The sequence below is a fragment of the Limulus polyphemus genome, unplaced genomic scaffold (assembly GCF_000517525.1).
Source record: "Limulus polyphemus unplaced genomic scaffold, Limulus_polyphemus-2.1.2 Scaffold1737, whole genome shotgun sequence".
Classification (NCBI taxonomy): Eukaryota; Metazoa; Arthropoda; class Merostomata; order Xiphosura; family Limulidae; genus Limulus; species Limulus polyphemus.
In genome coordinates this window covers 124,211-141,842 of record NW_013667347.1, presented here as the reverse complement: position 1 = coordinate 141,842, position 17,632 = coordinate 124,211, and the positions used below count along the sequence as shown (strand labels likewise).

General features: G+C 36.1%; 2 protein-coding genes across 3 annotated transcripts in view; one reads left to right on the top strand and one right to left on the bottom strand.

The window, feature by feature from the left end:
• LOC106464764 (galactosylgalactosylxylosylprotein 3-beta-glucuronosyltransferase 2-like) overlaps window positions 1-10,140 on the top strand; it is a 15,303-nt gene extending 5,163 nt beyond the window's left edge. Inside the window, exons 3-4 of the mRNA XM_022392564.1 lie at window positions 7,433-7,575; window positions 10,092-10,140. Coding sequence (XP_022248272.1) covers window positions 7,433-7,575; window positions 10,092-10,140 — 192 coding nt within the window. The remainder of the gene's footprint in view (window positions 1-7,432; window positions 7,576-10,091) is intronic.
• Window positions 10,141-11,144: 1,004 nt separating this feature from the next.
• The window catches only part of LOC106464763 (palmitoyltransferase ZDHHC5-like), a 125,709-nt gene continuing 119,221 nt past the window's right edge, over window positions 11,145-17,632 (bottom strand). For both annotated transcript variants that reach the window (XM_013924921.2, XM_022392565.1), the window contains 3 exons: window positions 14,644-14,746; window positions 13,269-13,360; window positions 11,145-11,322 (listed from right to left, as the gene is read on the bottom strand). In XM_013924921.2, coding sequence (XP_013780375.1) covers window positions 11,160-11,322; window positions 13,269-13,360; window positions 14,644-14,746 — 358 coding nt within the window. In that variant the 3' untranslated portion in view covers window positions 11,145-11,159. The remainder of the gene's footprint in view (window positions 11,323-13,268; window positions 13,361-14,643; window positions 14,747-17,632) is intronic.

Here is a 17,632-nt window from a genome sequence, read left to right as displayed (position 1 = left end):
GTATGCCTATTTAAACATATTTACACATGGCTTGTGTATATCGTATATATACATATATATTATTCATACCTTCGGTGTATAGGACCCAAGCAGATTTTGACATCAAATTTTGGGGTAAAAAAGTGCGTCTTATACACCAAAAAATAAGGTAGGTATTTATTTGATTAATGTTTAACATAATTACTATTTCCATAGAAAGATAAAATGAAAATAAAATGTATAAGAGTATCAAGTCTGTTTGTTTTTTCCTGGAAATTACTGTAAATTTTCTTTTGCTTCCTTTAGAAAATTTTTCTTCATCCTGAGTTAACTAGACTGTTTTGAATTATCAAACATTTTTGACACTGTATGTTTCTTATATATTATTTTAACATTATACATAAGTGCCAAGAAAATGATATCTATCCCACATTTTTGTATGTATATGTATAGGACCTGTAAAAAAGTATCTTTGCATCAAATCACATATAAATTGGATGAAATACGGTGGAGTAATTGTTGAAAAATCCTAAAACTATACTTTTTTGTGACATTTTTGCCCTCAATAATTACTAAAAATGAGCAAGTCCATCACTTTTATTTGTCCGTGTGTGGGGCCTTTAAAAAAGTATCTTTGCACCAAATCCCATGCAAATTTATCAAAATATGGCTAAGTAATTGACCAAAAAACAAAGATTATGCTATTTTGTGAGCTTTGATCCCCCTAAAAAAAAACTCAAAATGCGCAAATCCAACTTTTTTGTATACCAGTGTGTTTGGTGCACAAAAATATATATTTGTGCCAATTTTTATCTTGATTGCTGAAAGTATGACCACACAGAAGCCCAAAATATATATTTTTGGGTTGTTTAACCTTTGACCCCATAAAATTCTTATAAAGGCATGAATCAAAAGAATGAAAAGGGTATCTGGGCATATTTGACCAAGATATAGCCCTACCAAGTTTCAAGTCAATCTGACAAGAAATGAAGGAATGATGGTTGACTGAAAAGTGTTTAGAAGAAGAGAGAACAGAAAAACAGTATGTCTCTCTGCAGAGACATAAAACGTTTTTGACATAAGCCCCTTAGTTCAATTTGAAAACATTAACTTTCAAAAGCGATTTTAGTACTTTATAAAATTACTTGTAATTTGTGTTTTATTTTCGTTTCCAAACTTGTTAGGTTTTTCACCCTTTTCTTTGACTATTCTCCTAAAGTGTTAGATTCAGTTAGGAACACAGTGTTTCCCCTTTCCTATGCTTTCTTAGCCATGTCTCTGCCTATATCAGATACAATTACTTCCAAATTAACAGACAGTCCATGTTCTACAGATGCTTGTGTTAGAGCATTAAAGACTACTTTGGTGGATTCTTACAAGAGTTTAAATTTGGATTTACTTTAAAAAAACTAGAAATGTCAATCTTTTAGTCTGTCATGCTGAGTTCCCCAAACTTCATTGTATTTAGGCAGCTGTTTCTTTAACATTTATTGTAAAATTTTCCTTGCAGCTAGTTATAATATGATTCATTGACCTTCTTAAGTGTGTACAAAGTTGCTCAAAACTTAAAAATCTAGTGTTACTTTCTTTTGGTATTTTCATCTTCTGCATTAAGTCAAAGAAGGCCAGGCTTTTCAACAACAGTATTTGAGAGATATTTTTTCTATTAATTTGATAAAGTTCATAATGTTCCATTGCTTATGTTGTCCATGGAATTTTACTTCCTAACACTGACTTATTTCCTCCATGGCCAACAGTTCTCTCAATCTTTTAGCTTGCTTCAGTACTAAAGTGTTAGTAGGATCAATCATAAGGCTGGTTTCCAAGAAGTAACTTTTATCACCTAAGCTTTGCATTCCAGCTGCTGAAGTGGCTTCCTATGTCTATTCGAGTGAGGCATTTTGGGTTTCCTGCCATCAATGCAAATAACAAAATCCAACCAATCATTAAATGTTTTGGCTGTTCCCACATACCAAGTTACAGAATTTAACAAGTAGGCACTAAAAGAAACATTTCAACAGCCTTTTTTTCATATTCATATTGCATTTAACATTATTTCCTCTGTTCATATTTTCAAAGGTAAAGAACAGAGTTAAGAAAGATTTATCATAGCCCTAATATAAATGGCCATATATGATGTTCTACATAACTTGTCTTAAAATCATTGTTTGTATAGATCTTATTCTTTTACTTTTTTAAAAAAGTATATTTAATTCTTTTAGTTTCAGAGTAAACATTTTTCTTTGTGAAGATAAATCAAAAGTTCAATATTGCAGTTTACAACTCCACCTTGGAAGCAGTGAAAAAAACACTTTTATGATGATATCAAAGACTTCCAAATTAGCTTGTAGCTTTCTTCTAAAAAAAGTTGTAGAAACAAAATTTTTCTTTAACTTCAAGCAAAAAAATGTCCCATTCTTTTGCAGGTGTGAAGAGGTAGTTGGCAAAGTTCTAATTTTCCTATACTGAAAATGTATTTCCGATAGGTACTTCCCTCCTCTCACAAGATTAGCTTTTCCCATTTTGTGCTGCTCTCTATATGCAAACTTTTTTATAACGCACGCTACAAGCCTTCTGCACCCCTATTGGAATCAAAGATTACAACATGTCTCTCATGCAAATCATCATGCATCATCTTTCCACCAATAGGAGAGCACTACTATCGTGTGACTTCCTCTATGTGCCACTACCGAACCATCACTTCAAAGTTTGGCAGATGATGTAAGCACTGGAAGATTGTGGGGAGGAAGGTGGGAAGTGAATTATAACTTCCGATATGGTACTTCCCTCCGCTCACAAGATTGGCTAGAATCCCACACTGAAAAAGGGGGGGGGGGGACTGGTGCAAGGGAAGAGCAGATGTACCTCCAGAAAGCATTCAAAGGATACTTCTGTAGATGAGAGAAACTGAACTAGGTACCTCCTCACTGAATAGCTAGGTAGAAACATGGTGAAAAGGAAGTGAGCACATCTGAGTGGGAGAGGATAAGTCAGGAAAGTGATTCCAACCAGATAAATATAGAAACTCAATCCAACAGAAGTAAAGTAGGTAATGGAGGATGTGTCTCATGGTGTAGAATGGCTAGGGTGTAGCAGACCATATTTGGTAAGTCAACTACATCTAAAAACTCCTAGCTGGGTATCGACATCCGTTCAAGTGTAGGATGAGGATCATACTGGCTTTATCTCAAACCAGCACAACACAGGTATCCAAGGAAAATCCATTGCATGCCATCAACTCCCACAACTGTGAGACTGGTTTGAAACATCCAAAAGTCAATAACATCCTTGTCACAAGAGAGAACAAGGGAGGAAAATGGACAACTCCAAACCTGTCTGAGGGCTAAAGTTGATTGCTTCACTTGATATCCAAAACCAGCCCTCATGGTACCAACATCTGTGTGAGGGTAGGATGAGTGCACCCAATCAAGGGGTGAACTGTATTTAGATATCTCACTCCATGGTATGTGTCACTCAATTTGGAGATTTTATGCCTTTTACACCAGCAGAAGACCACCACCCTGCTCTGAACTGAATGGTTATAGCCATCTATGTGGAACCCATTCAACAGGACGCCTCCAGGATCAACCACCCCAGTGGCTTGAAACGGCAAATCGTAAAGACTCCCATACTCCACTGGAAGAAAAAAGGGAGTGTTGCCTTGGAAAGTCCGGAGGAACGGCTACACCTGAGACACAAAAAGACTATTTTGGAAAGCAGACCATACCGATTTATTCAATTGAGGCATGGCAGGGGACATGCCTATTTATAAAGCAAATATCACAAGGTTATTGACTATTCACTGATCTTGTGAAACACCCCATCTCGAAGGTGAGTGTGTGGAGCCATGGAAAGAGTGCATGAATCAACATGGCATACAGTGCGGATTTATTTGTGTATGTAAAGAATACCTGGTCACGCACCACTCGCCACAATGCAGGATCCAAGTGATGAAATTCGAAGCAAGGGACCCTGAAAGAAAAGAAAGAATTAATAAAGACTTAACTAGTTTCATAGCCACACCAAAGTATGAAGTACAGCCACAGGTGGTAGAGGAGATCCCTATGAAGCAGAAACTGCAATGTGGTGTAAGTAATGGGAGATGAACATCTGAGGGGTGGTCCACATGCCCAACTGCAGAATCTCCACCAAAGGTTGATGAAGATGAGAAGTAAGGGAAAAGATGACGTGTTGGATTTGATGGGAGGTAACATGGAACAAAGCACATTTGAAAAGGGACAAGGAGAATAAGTCACCTGGATTAAACAACAAACCCAAATGGTAAGGGTAAAGGGAGAAAGATCCCGAGAGGAAGAGGGTTGCCATGAGATAAGGAAGTGGGAATGGGAACCACTGAAGGTAGCCGTGCAGGCAATGTAACAAAGAAGGGCATGCACCAGGCATAAAAGTCTATCATCCGGATGATGATAGAGGTCAGAAATAGAGGGAAATGAAATGAGCAAAAAGGAGGAGTTACCCGTGCAAGCCACCAAGGTCTTGAGAAGGAAGGAACAATCCAAGTAAAGGAGAAGATAGGTTTGGTGGTACAGTGCACGAGTGACGTTGACAGTGAACAGATCTGACTGAAGCTGCCCGCAGGCCTAGAGAAGGAAATACGCCTTAAGGGATAGGTTAAGTAAAGAATATGAGGCAATGGGCTCAAATGGAGGTAAAGTAAGGAAATGGAGTACCCCATTAATGTCCCAATTCGAAAGTACCGGACACCTAGTCGGCTGATGGATCAAAATGGCAAGGCACAAAAAAACATTCCATTTCCACTGATACACAGCCATAGATGAAGGATGAACAGAATGAGCTAAATGAGATGCCACCCAAAATGAGAAATTGGATCTCCTCACCTGGTGTGAAGATGGAGGACATGAAGTTCAGGATGTATAACCAGCAACTGGGGTTGATGAAGAAGTTCAGAGAACAACTGTAGCTGGAGTAATTGAAGAAACCACAGTTAAATGGTCCAGTAAGAAGCAATCAGAAGGACTTTGCACAGAGTGGTATGGATGAGGGAGACTACACAATGAACTAATTAGATAGGAGGGTAAACATAAAAGAACTTGTTTGACCAATCCTGGCCAAAGCCCAAGGATGAGGAACCAGGGTCTAAACAAAGGTGATTCAAGGTGATGGCAAATGCATTGATATGAGGAATACCCCACTGATCACAAAGCCACAAAAAAAAAACAAGGATATGAAGGGACCACTCCGTTGGGTAAATCCGGTTGGGTTGAGAAATACGATCTGCCACAAGGTTGAAAACACCCAGTATGTGAAAGTGATGATTGTGGGCCCAAAAGAGAAGATCCAACATTAGAAAACACAGGGATCTCAATTGGGTGCCACCTTGGTGATTGATATGAGCCACCACTGTTGAATTCTCAGAACGGATCATGACCAGACATACACCCCATCCCTGAATGGATGCATCTGTGAACAAATGTAAATCTGGCCAAAGGGGAGGAAGTGGGACACCAGCCAATGTATGAGCCTTGTCCAACAACCACTGGAAATCGTCCATAATGTAGGAAGGAAGGGTTATAGGTATATCTAAGTGATCTCAGGCAAGGTTCCATTGGTCATGGAGGACCCATTGAAGGGATCACATATGAACCTGGCCGAGGGGTATGAGTGGAGTCATAGAAGACCACATCCCCTTAAGCGATAGAAACTCGCGAGCTGAAAGTGAAGAAGCAGACAGGGTGTTCCAAACAGCCAATTCCATATAACAGAGTTGGAGAGGAGAAGGTTGGGCCAGACTGAGATGGGTGTTAAAGAAAACCCCCAAATGAACAGGATACTGGGTATGATGAAGGAAGGAGTTCTCCAATTTGATAAACCAGCCCAACCGAGCAGCTTCAAGAAGGAACTAACAAGTATGACAGGCCAACTCCCAATCGGAATGAGCAAGAAGCCAGGCGTCCATGTAAAAGTGAAAGTACAACCACAGGGTATGAAGACATAGAACAAAGGTTCACACCACCCAACAGAAAATGTATGGTGCCAAAGCCAGCCCAAAAAGTAGGGCACAAAACTGATACACCACCACATAATGGACAAACTGAAGATAAATACCAGAACACTCTGATATGGGAATATGCAGATAAGCATTGGAGATATCCATCTTAGTCATCCAAAGACTTGGAGAAAAGGCCACTGAAGAGTAAGGTAGGATTCCATGGTGAAGTGTGGGGGTGTGAACATATCAATTGCGATGGAACATGTTGATGACCAGCAGGTGGGAGTAAAACTCCTGCAAACTGCATGAAGCAGGATCAATGTAGTGCCTCAAACAGATGCTGGCATGACAAGGGATCCCAAGGAGGAGGAAAGGAAACAGGCACACTGAACAAGAGAGAAAGAGTATGATGAATTCCCCCGACAAAATTCAGTGAACCCAAAAATCAGAGATGAAAGGGTTCCACTGTTTAACGAAGGTTGCCAGACAAATTCCCACCAGGTAGTCACTGGAATTATTGTTGGCATACCATGTATCATCCTGAAAAATAACAAACAGTGGCACCGTGGGAAGGAGGAGGAGGCAAGGGCTGGGAAGGGTCAAGAAACAGGAATTGGTGCCACGATTGGCTCCGATTGAGAAAATTGGGCCACCAGATAAGAAAGGTTGGATTGTTGTTGGACCAAAGCCACCTTTGACTCCAGGATCACTTCAACCACGAAACATCTCAAAAACCAGGCCATATGAAAGTCCCATAGATCAGGAGAGAGGTCCATGACAATATGGTATCATGATCCAAAAGGTTCCAACAACAAATAAACCATGTTTGCAGTGCCAAAGCCGAAGTGTATAGGCAGTCTGATGTGGAAGTGAGAGGACATTTCTAGTAAAAACCCTCACAGTTCCTGTGAAGAGCCTCAGACAGGAGATGGGTCGAGGAGAGGTACTGCAAAAAGAGTTGTCAGCGTAAGACGAAGGCGGGAATCCTGAGCATGGGTAAGATGAATGGGAGATTCGGATTCTGCCCCCCAAATGGGCAAAACTGAACCCAACAATTGTTTTTCCAGATATGAACAGCCCACTCTATGATAAGCAAGAGCAGATTGATCTGAATCCCACGAGGAACAAGGCATACTAATGCCATCACCTAACTGTGAGGCGAAACACTCAGTGTGAATCCGAATATTAGGGGACAGGAGAAAACTAAATAAGGTTGTGAGGCAGAATGATATAATTGGGAAGAAATAGGAGCAGTAGACAAAACATCACACACCTGAGAAATAAAATCTGAATAAGCCGATGAGAGACGAACAGAATCCTCCAGTAGGGCTTGGGTATGCATGGCGAACGTTTGGGGGGGGGGGGGGAAATTGGGACAAACGATCAAAATCCTCAACAGCCTGGCCAGGCTCAGGAGGAAGAGGGGCAACAGCAGGATACAAAGATTGTCCCATATAATGCTTAATCTCCCTGGGTATAAAGGCCGATAAATCCCCCAACAGGTCGCCCACACCTGTGGCCTGGAGTATGCCACCAAATGAAGGAAATGTATCCCAAGTGGTAATGTTAACTGAGTTCATGCTTGATAGCAAACAAACAAGCAAAAAATTTGTGGCAAAACATGGGTAAGTCAAACGCTTTTCAGAATAAAGTGAAAAAAAATTTCTTGAAATAAAGAAAATTAAATTAAGTTAAATCACTCAGAGAAGTAATAAGCAAAAATAAAGACGTCTGAACTCAAGTACTGCCAAATGAGAAGTGATGGTTTGGTAGTGGCACATAGACAGAGTCACATGCATCACATGATAGTAGTGGTCTACTATTGGTAGAGAGATGATGCATGATGATTTGAATGAGACATGTTGGAATTTTTGATTCCAATAAGGTGGTGCAAAAGGTTTGCGGCATACATTATATAAAATGTTTGTATATAGAGGGCAAAATGGGAAAACTTAATCCTGTGAGAGAAGGGAAGTACCATATCGGAAGCATTTCCATGAAGCAATTCTTAAAAATTCTGTGGATGGCAACTTATATGGAATAAAAGTTACAGCATTTCCATTAACTTGTCAGATTGTTTTAAAAGCTAGTTGGCTGGCAGAGGTGAAAGTTGCCAGCCAGCCTTCCTTACTGCAAAACCTCTATGAGGGGTATCTACTTTAACGAAACTTAATTTCAAAAAGAAAGATATAAAAAATTCCCAATCATCACTTGTCTTTGTTATGCAGCTTGGCTCTATTTTTTCTAGTTTTATATTAGTTTTTAACATCAGAAATAGACTGCTATAGTTTCCAACCAATTATAAACACAAACCATATAAAATTACAAGAAAGAATCTAAAATATGAACCATAAATTTTCTTGATTTGCTATCAATAAGTTTGTCCAAGACCCTCCTTTTTCTCTCTGAATTGCGAGATTGTTTGCTGATCAACTTTACACAGTAGATAAACATGTTTATAACCAACAGAAAGAGGAAGTTCTCCTATACATAAAGCTTACAAGTCATTGTTTAGTTTGTCAGGGGAACTGGTTGGTATTTGGTGATCATAATTTTGGTGCTTCAAATGCTAAAGGAATTTTTTTAACCTATTTATGCTTTCTTAGAAAGTTGGATAAATTATAGTAGTTTTGGGACATTCTATTGAATGATATATTTTGAGTTCTAATATGCATAGTTGAAAACTACATGAATTATATTTGGACATCCAAACTTGTGAGATTCATTGAAACTTATGAAAGAAATGTCTAAAATTTTCACTTGAGTGCAGAAAGAGCTCACGTATGCAGTAAGTAGTACAAATCCTAGTTTCCATGTATATATTTTACTTGTTCTTATACATATATCTAACAAAGTAACTAAAATCAAAAATTAGAAACCTCTCAGCTTTCCCTAACAAAACTTCAATAAAATTAAATGTCTAAAATTTCACAAGTTCAAGTGCTCTTTGAAACATTACACTAAGCAACCACGTGATGTTTACATTAACTCTATGAGGATACAACTAATGGGATCCTACTGTGACTGATCCATTTTGATTACAAGGAAAGAGATATAAATAGCTTTTGATATTCATTTACGAGGTTTTGGAGGTTATACAAATGAAATATAAAAATTGAATGATGAAAAGAAGTATATTCGTTCTTAACAAGAAAATTACTTTTCACTCAGACTGACTTGGTAAAGGCTTTGGAAATTCACAGACAAATCTTTAGTAAAAGTACTTAATTAAAATTCTGAATTTTTGTGTACAACAGACTTGTAACATATACTAAAAACCTGCCCAGTTTCATAACAACACACACAGTAAACTTAGAACTATAGTAAACATTACATTTATTACATACATACATAAAAACAAAGCCATTAAAGTAAAAGGATTTTTTTCATATGTAATTTTTTTCTCCATAAATATTTGTGGTGACTGGTAAAATAATTAGTGATCAGTCACTGTGATGACAGACCTTTAAATAATTTGGCTCCTTCTTCAGCACCTATTAAATTAGACTTTACTAACTACTTTGCCCATGAAATTTCTCAGTAGCATTTTTAAACTTTTGGCTGTAAAGGAGCTCAATGTGGCTGTATGTTTGGCATCTCATTAGAAAGAATTAATATGCTAATGAAACATAGGAGAAAAACTGTACTGACATCAATGGTTTCCTCAGTGCAGACTTCAATAAGTCAAACTTCTTAGTTTTTAGCAACTGTATATTTTATTTTATTTTGTACAGTCTATAGATAGAATTTCATATGTTGGAGGATTTCAAGTGCACATTGCACTATCAATGTATTTTATATCCTGTGCATATGGCAAGTATGACAGATCTGATAATATCACTATGATCCTTCCTTCAAGCTGGTGCCTCTTTGAACAGTGTATGCACTGCTTTCTATATAGTTTGCAAGTACCAAATTACAGCATCTAACCCTTTTTTTAATCCTAAATATATTATGTGTACTCTACAAGATTCTATATCAATCATACTACCATGATTATCCTCAACTAAACTAGCCTGAAAATTTCTGTCCAAGGCTCAGTGAACATTTGGTTCGTCCATACATACTTCAAGAAAGGTGCTGTATTTATGCTTTTCTATGATCTTAAAGAAAGTTTTTATTTTGTTTCTTTATTTTGTAGCATGACCAACAAAAGCAAAATGAAAATATTTGATTGCTACTACATGTAATCCCTCACTAAAATACCTAACACAAATGTACATTTGTTTGTGTCACACTATTCAGGAACTTAACCCTTTCTAGACCAGAGTTGTGTTATTGATATACCTTGATTATTTTCCCTTTCACAGTGGAAATACATCATGAAACTGGATGAAACTTAGTAAAATAAATAAATGTAATAAATAGAATTTTGTTGCAGCTTTAAAAAATTCATATTCAGAGAATTTGATTACATTATTTTACTATCTTTTATGTTGTACAATTTTGTTGTGAGACTGGTTTGAAAATTCTTCCTTGTACCATAGAATTTTAATTTTTTCATTCTCGATCAGAAAGTTCCATTCTTATATATCCAGTCAGTTTCAACTTTAGGTTTATATATTGATTAATGTATTTCTTTTAATATTCTATTTTGACAGCTGTAGTAATCACCACTTCAGGCTAAAAATCTTTAAACAAATGGTAAAAACTGACAAATATTTACTAGTGACTTTCAACCTGACCTTTCACAGTGGCTTCACCATTACTTTATTCAGGCTAGGTAACAATATTTTTGCTTACAATATTCTTGATCGAGTTCAATTTATATCTGATAAATAAAGTTTCCTTTCCATAAGTAATAAGTTATTTTATTCTGAAGCTGACTGACAGGATATAGGGTGGCTGGTGCTGATGATACATTAGTTTTTGATACTGAGGTTGGTTTTCTCCATGTGGTTCAATGTCTTTGTTGCATGATAATTCTGAGATAAGTGCTTCTATCCTTGCATATGGGAACGAAATGCACACTTTCGCATATTACTGATGTGAAATGATTTCTTAGATGAGGAACAAGCACTCTTACAGATCCTGGGTATGTATTTGTTTCTGGTGAAAATGGACTTGTACAAATGGACAAAATGGTTTTGTAAGGCAATGACTTTGTGTTTTACTCTTTTTCCAATGAAATTTAAAAATTTAATAAACTTTGAGCTCTCTATTATAATATCAGATCCACATTTACATACTACATATAAAGATATCATCATTAAATCAAAACCCTCACCTTGTTATAGGCATTTGTATTTGGATGGCGTGGAACACCTGTATTGTTTCCAATATAAATTTTCACTTGATTTTCTGACACTCCTCCTGATACTGATCTAGCTGGTGCAGATATGTAAGTTGCTTTCTTGTTGGGACTTCTATATCTAAAATATAAAGTTTACCAAATAAGTTACAAACAGAATAAAATCAAATTTAATCCTTTTTGGACTGGAGGGGTGTCACTGATATTCCTTGATTTTTTGTTGTTCTCATAGTGGAAATACTTAATCAAATTGTAAGAAAGTTAGAACACATTTACTAAATAGTATTTAGTTTCAGCATTAAAAAGTAATATAGTTTGATAGTTTCTCTGTACTATTTTATATTGTAAGCTTTCCAAAATATGCTCTGACATTGTTTAAATACAAAAAATAGAATAAAACAACTTTAGAAATACTTTTTATTTAGAACTTTCATATATTTTTTGTGTTGATCAGAAAGTTACATTTTATATACCCAAATGGTATCAACTTGATTGATATTCATCATATTTCTTTTGATATTTTTATTTTTCTGATGCAGTAGTCATAACTTCTCTCTATAAATCATAAAAAACTCCACAGAAATTATAAAGATTTATCTGTGACCTAGAACCTGACCTTTCAAAGTCAGACTTGGAAACAATATATTTGCTAACAATATTTTAAGTTGAAATTAATCTATACCTGACAGATATACTTTATTTTCAATAAGTTATAAGTTCTTGTATTTATGTACATTTTTTTAGTACAATAAACTTAACAATAATATTAAACAACTGTACTCTCTAACCTGATGTCACACAAGCAAATTCTTTTGGATTTCAAACATATATAATTTAACACAACACCACCTTCAGGAATTAAGATAATGTCTAAGTAAACTATAAAACATTTTCCAGACCTGTGGTTTGTCCCTAAGTCTTCTAAACTTCCTAGTAGATTCCATTATTCTTCTCTGAAGGGGCTAAATCTTGTTATTTTCCCAAGAAACCATACACTACTTCTCACACCACTTTATTCACTCTATATTGATGTAACAAATTACTTATTATCTGCTCAATCCAATGGTATTTAAACTTTGCCTGTAACTATTTTCAAAGCACAGTTTCATTTCTGGTTTTCAGATCATATGCTGTGAGGTCATTAAATTGTGGGAACTTAGGCTGTATTAATAAAATTATAGAAGGAAATCACATGAAAAACAGACCCTGGGAATTACAACCTCAAGGAATGTTAGTTTCTTAGCAAACATAAGCCTATGCTTTAGAATGGGCAGAAAAATCATTAAAAATCTATAGGTGTGTTGTTTACAGGCAAGACTCCCCAGAGTTGTGAACATTTTTTTTCATTTTTCTTTACAACTTACACTAAATAAATGTTATAAAATGAAAATAATATCAATTCTAAATTATATTTGAGCAAAATGTTTTTCAAAAACAGAATTATTTGTAATTATATTTTGAAATTGGATATGCAAGTGTACACTTGACACCTGAAAGGTGCTCACTGGTCCAGCTAAGGTTATAACAAAATTAGTTTTTGTACAATAAAATGTGCTGTATAAATGATAACCAGTACTTGAATCCTTTAAGCTAAAATCACTAAATGTTAGCATCTTCTTGTAATTGTTTGAATTAATGTCACTTCAGCTCCATTCAAACTGACAGTACTGTTTCTGGTGAACCAACGTTGAGCTTTACTATGAAGTAAGTTGATCGCTTCATTTTAAAACATGTACTCTTTCTTGACATTTTCTACACCTCCACTTGGACTGCTTGCCAGGTTAATGATAGATATCATGATTGGGTCTTTAAGCACAGACAAACAGATTTTATTTTCAAAAGGACTCCACTGTGAATTAAGAACACTAATGTACTTATAACACAACATAGTGTCATACAGTTCCCTTATATGTTTTTTTTCTCCATAAACCCATCAGTAAATGAAATGGTTAAGAAATTTGAACAAAATTTGTAGTTAATGAAAATTCATACAAAGTAGTCTGGCACATATAGTAATATTTCATTTAAAAAGCCACACAGTTCCATACTCTTTAACTGTTTACCTACTTAGGATATTGAGGACCAAACAGTGCAACACAGATGTTACTGCAACAACCTCGGGAAAAAGGATTGTAACCTCCTCGGAATTTTCCTGTTACCTGAAACAAAATACAATGCTAAAATTATGTTTATATGTGAAACTTTGTGTTTGACACAAAAACACACATACATCCATTTATTACTGATAAACTCTTTTCAAATATGTTAAGAAAGTTGCAGTGCTTAGTGAAACTAAAGCCAAAAAAATACTTTTTTAAAGTATGCTGTAATAAGAAAAATATTTCTCAAGTCTTGTCATGCAGTACTTGACATTAAATACCACCAGTCTAATAAACGGAAAATTAAATTGTTATTATTGTATTCAAACAGGTGAAACTGAAAATCAATTTTATTTGTAATTTCATTTCAAAGAGTGACAGAAATGTATCAGTGACCTATGACTTGACCTGTCACAAGTGGTCAAGCTAGGTAACAATATTTTGCTAACAATATTCTTGGTTGAGATCAATTTCATTTGTAGTTTCACCGGAATAAGAAAAAAAAACAAGCAAACTTCATTTGAGTTATGATACATGGTAGAATTTTATAAATCATTACTTGTATTAAGAATATTACAAACTAATTACAATACCTCCAGTGTAAATTTAATTGAAAATTTGAATAACGACTTCCATGACCCATCAGTACTTAAGTCTGAATACCAATTTACTTAATATGATTTTTTTGCCATCAATTTCCCTATTTCAAAATCTAGCCAGACATGCATACCTAACTTTTCCTAAGCTACACTGTAATGTTATGGTCAGAAGTTTGAAAAATACTCTAGAAGTGAGTTTTTCATTATTTTTATTTGTTGAAGAGCTTGCTTGAGTTCATCTTTTTTATTTATTTACTTTGTTTTATACTCCTTTTTATTGTTTGCTCATATGGTTGACTCGCTTGATTTGCAAAATTCATCTACACACGTACACATTCACACAATGTTTTTTCTATACCCAGTGGTTATTATGTATTATCAACAGTCTGGTGAAATATTTTATGAACTGAAGAAAGAATCAAATTTAGACATTGGATAACATATATCATTCTATAATTAGTCGAATACTACAGCTTTACCCTATATTAGCCTAGCTATATTAACAGCAGGAAAACTATTCAAATTTGCTTTATGACTTTTGGTGTAAAAAACAAGTTGTAAATCAGTTTCTCTCAAGCAGACAAAACTTTGACATTTTTAAACAAGCATGTATATTTTAAGGTAGTTGTCAAATCATGTTTCTTTACTCTTTTTAGATTGTTAAAAAATAATGCTAAAAAACGAAAACCTTATTCCCAAATTTTGAAACTCTTAGCTGCTGTAGAAGACACACAATAACATTACCTGTTCATTAGTAGTCCTTCCACGGGATACTAGCACAAAATGAAATCCTGTTAAACCCAAAATGGGGATGAACACCAGGAAAATTATTCCAATAACAACAAATCTAAAAAACATTTAAGGAAGATATTTTTCATTTTTGCTTTAAAAACATATTACTCATTTTAATTCACTTTCAATATGTGATTTTGTCAAAAGACAAATCGAATGATATATTATAACCATGCCAGTCTTATAGATTTCATACTTTGAAAATATTTTGAAACATTTCTAATTAACCCTCTCTGTATCCTTTTCATTGACACCGCCTTAAATTTTTCCTTTTCACAGTGAATATACTAAATCAAATTGCATAAAACTTAGTAAAAACTAACTAAATAATGTCTAGTTTTAGCTTTAAAAAATCAAAAACTTTAATTTTAATTTTTTATAATGTGAAATTTTAAAAATTTTGTTGAGAAACACTACTTTGAAAAACACAAAAAGCACTTCCTTTCATTTTAACTTTTTTAATGTTGATATGATATTTCAATCTAACCACCCCTTGAGATTTAAGATAATGATCTTGAATAAGGAAACTGTAGAATCCAATGAATCGCTGTTCATGATCCATTAGTCGTATAAAAACCACTGAAGGGATCTCTTGTTCACTTGTCCCAAAGGAATGAGGGATTCAAGTGATGCCCATATTCCCAAAAGAGAAAGAACCATCCATGCAGTGGGAGGAGAGGTGAGTATAAGTTGGACTGCTTGTTCCATAGCTTGGAGCTGGATGAGAATTCGCTGAGTCCGACTGTGATAAGTGTTGAAAAAGATACCCAGACTGATGATATGTTATGTTGGAGGGAGAATAGCTGTCTCAGCAATGATAATGAAGCCTGTCTTGGTTGCTTCTGAAAGTAGAATCCAGATATGACATTTCACCAATTGATGAGATGGTGCCAGCAGTAACCAGTCATCCATGGAATGGTGTATGCATAGGCCTAGGGAAAAGAAGTGAGGAGAAAAAAACTCATATGATTCAGGAGAACACATGTGATGATGATGCCTGTTCAAAGGGCAGAGTCCTAAATTGCAGCCTGACCCTTGTGAACAAAATGCAGATAGTGTCGGGATGCTGGCACTATAGAAACGTGCATATAGAAGTTGGTGACATCAAATTTGGACATCCACAATCCTAGTAAAAAATGCAAACACAGAGTAAGGAATGACTGACTCCATTGTGAACCTTGGAGGATATAGGTATTGATATGGACAAGAAAGATCGATGACTGGACGCCAATCGTGTCTTCTTGGGCACAAAACCAGATGGGAACAAAACCCCAGAAAAACTGGCATGACTCCCTCCACAACCCCCTAGACCAACAAAGCTCTGTTAACTCTACAATGAAGTTCTGAAATCCAAGTATCTATGGGAGGCAGAAACAATACAGGTTGGGTGGATAATGGTAGTGAAGATGTGAACTGAATGATTAATCCTGACTCAAGGACTTGTAATGCCCATGGATTCATGGTTAAGGTTTTCCACATGTCCAAAAGACCCCACAGGCATATTATGGTTACTGCTGCAGTTGGCAATGTTCCGACCAAGTGGAGGAACCTCTTGGATATGGACTGAATCTATTCTGAGTACCAATGGACCAAGGTGCAGATGTTGATGGTCAGGACCCTTGAATAGGGGTTGAACTATGACCCCTGTAGGAGTCAAGGAAACTGAGACACTAACAACAGCTGGTATGAATGCAGAAGCTGACAATCGAACCAAGCTGCACGCTAACAATGTTCCTAACTCCTCATCAAATGGATGTGTTGATCCTGAGAGTCTTCCAACAAAGATTGGATGGGTAATAAATACCTTAACACCGTATATAGAGTGAGATGAATCCTAGATTGTTGTGATGTATTCAGGTTGACTACAGACTCTGTTCGAGAACCCCAAATTTCCTGGAGCAGGTGTATTCTTTAAGAGTCTGAATATGCTTCTACCTGGCAGTGGTAGGCTAAATCACATAGTTCTGACAACTGTAGCAGACAAGGCATAACTGTCCCTTCACAAAACTGAGCAGTAAACCTCTCTGCATGATCTGCAATATCAGTGGATGGAAAGAAACCTAAGTATTCACTCTCAGACCTCTCAGCCAAAACATCACACACTTGATGGACCAACTGAAGAAAAGGAGCCAGAGGCAGCTGATCCCAAAGTGGCCTTATTAGAAGCCAACAAAATAAACTAATGCACAGGAAAAATCAAATCTAAATGTTCTCCAGAATTGCCCTCAAATTCAGCCTCAGAGTTCTCTGGGGAAGCACCACTGGACCAAATATATGTTTCCACCCCCATCCCCAATTGTTGACTGATGCTAGATATCAGAGGTGGGATAGGAGAGACCTTGTTTTGCCTCTGTGTCAGAAATAATAAACAAGGAATTCATGTCATATATGAGCTTGCCAGACAATGTTTGTTTTATGAAAATAAACAAGGTAACAAAAATACTGCTTAAAGTATCTCCAAGGGTCGTAGTACAGAGAATCCAATTAGTGAATGCTTTATCAAGAAAAAGTGATATTATTATTTGAATGAGGTGCTTATATACAGTACCAGGATAGAGGGTGCATTGATGTATGTGGAGAGTGTCACGTGACAGATATCGCCAAGAACAATTAAGTGGGGAATAAAACACTGAAGCTAGCTTGAAAAATTCAGATCAATGCTTAGATGGGAAAGGAAGGAAACACTAGCAGTCAAGGAATAGCTGTAATGTGGGAGGAGGTATGCTTTGGAATAATGGTATCTGCAAGTGGCTGCATGATGTAATGTTCAAAACTATAACAACTGTATCCTCGCATACTATCAGAGCTTCCACTGGTAGATGTAGGGCTTGCATGAAGTAAGAGATGTGCATCAGCCTCCTCTTGGTTGCATCTCAAATCTGGTACATCTTATGGTGTGGTCTCAGTTATCTTCCAGCATTCTTCATCACATGCTAAAAAC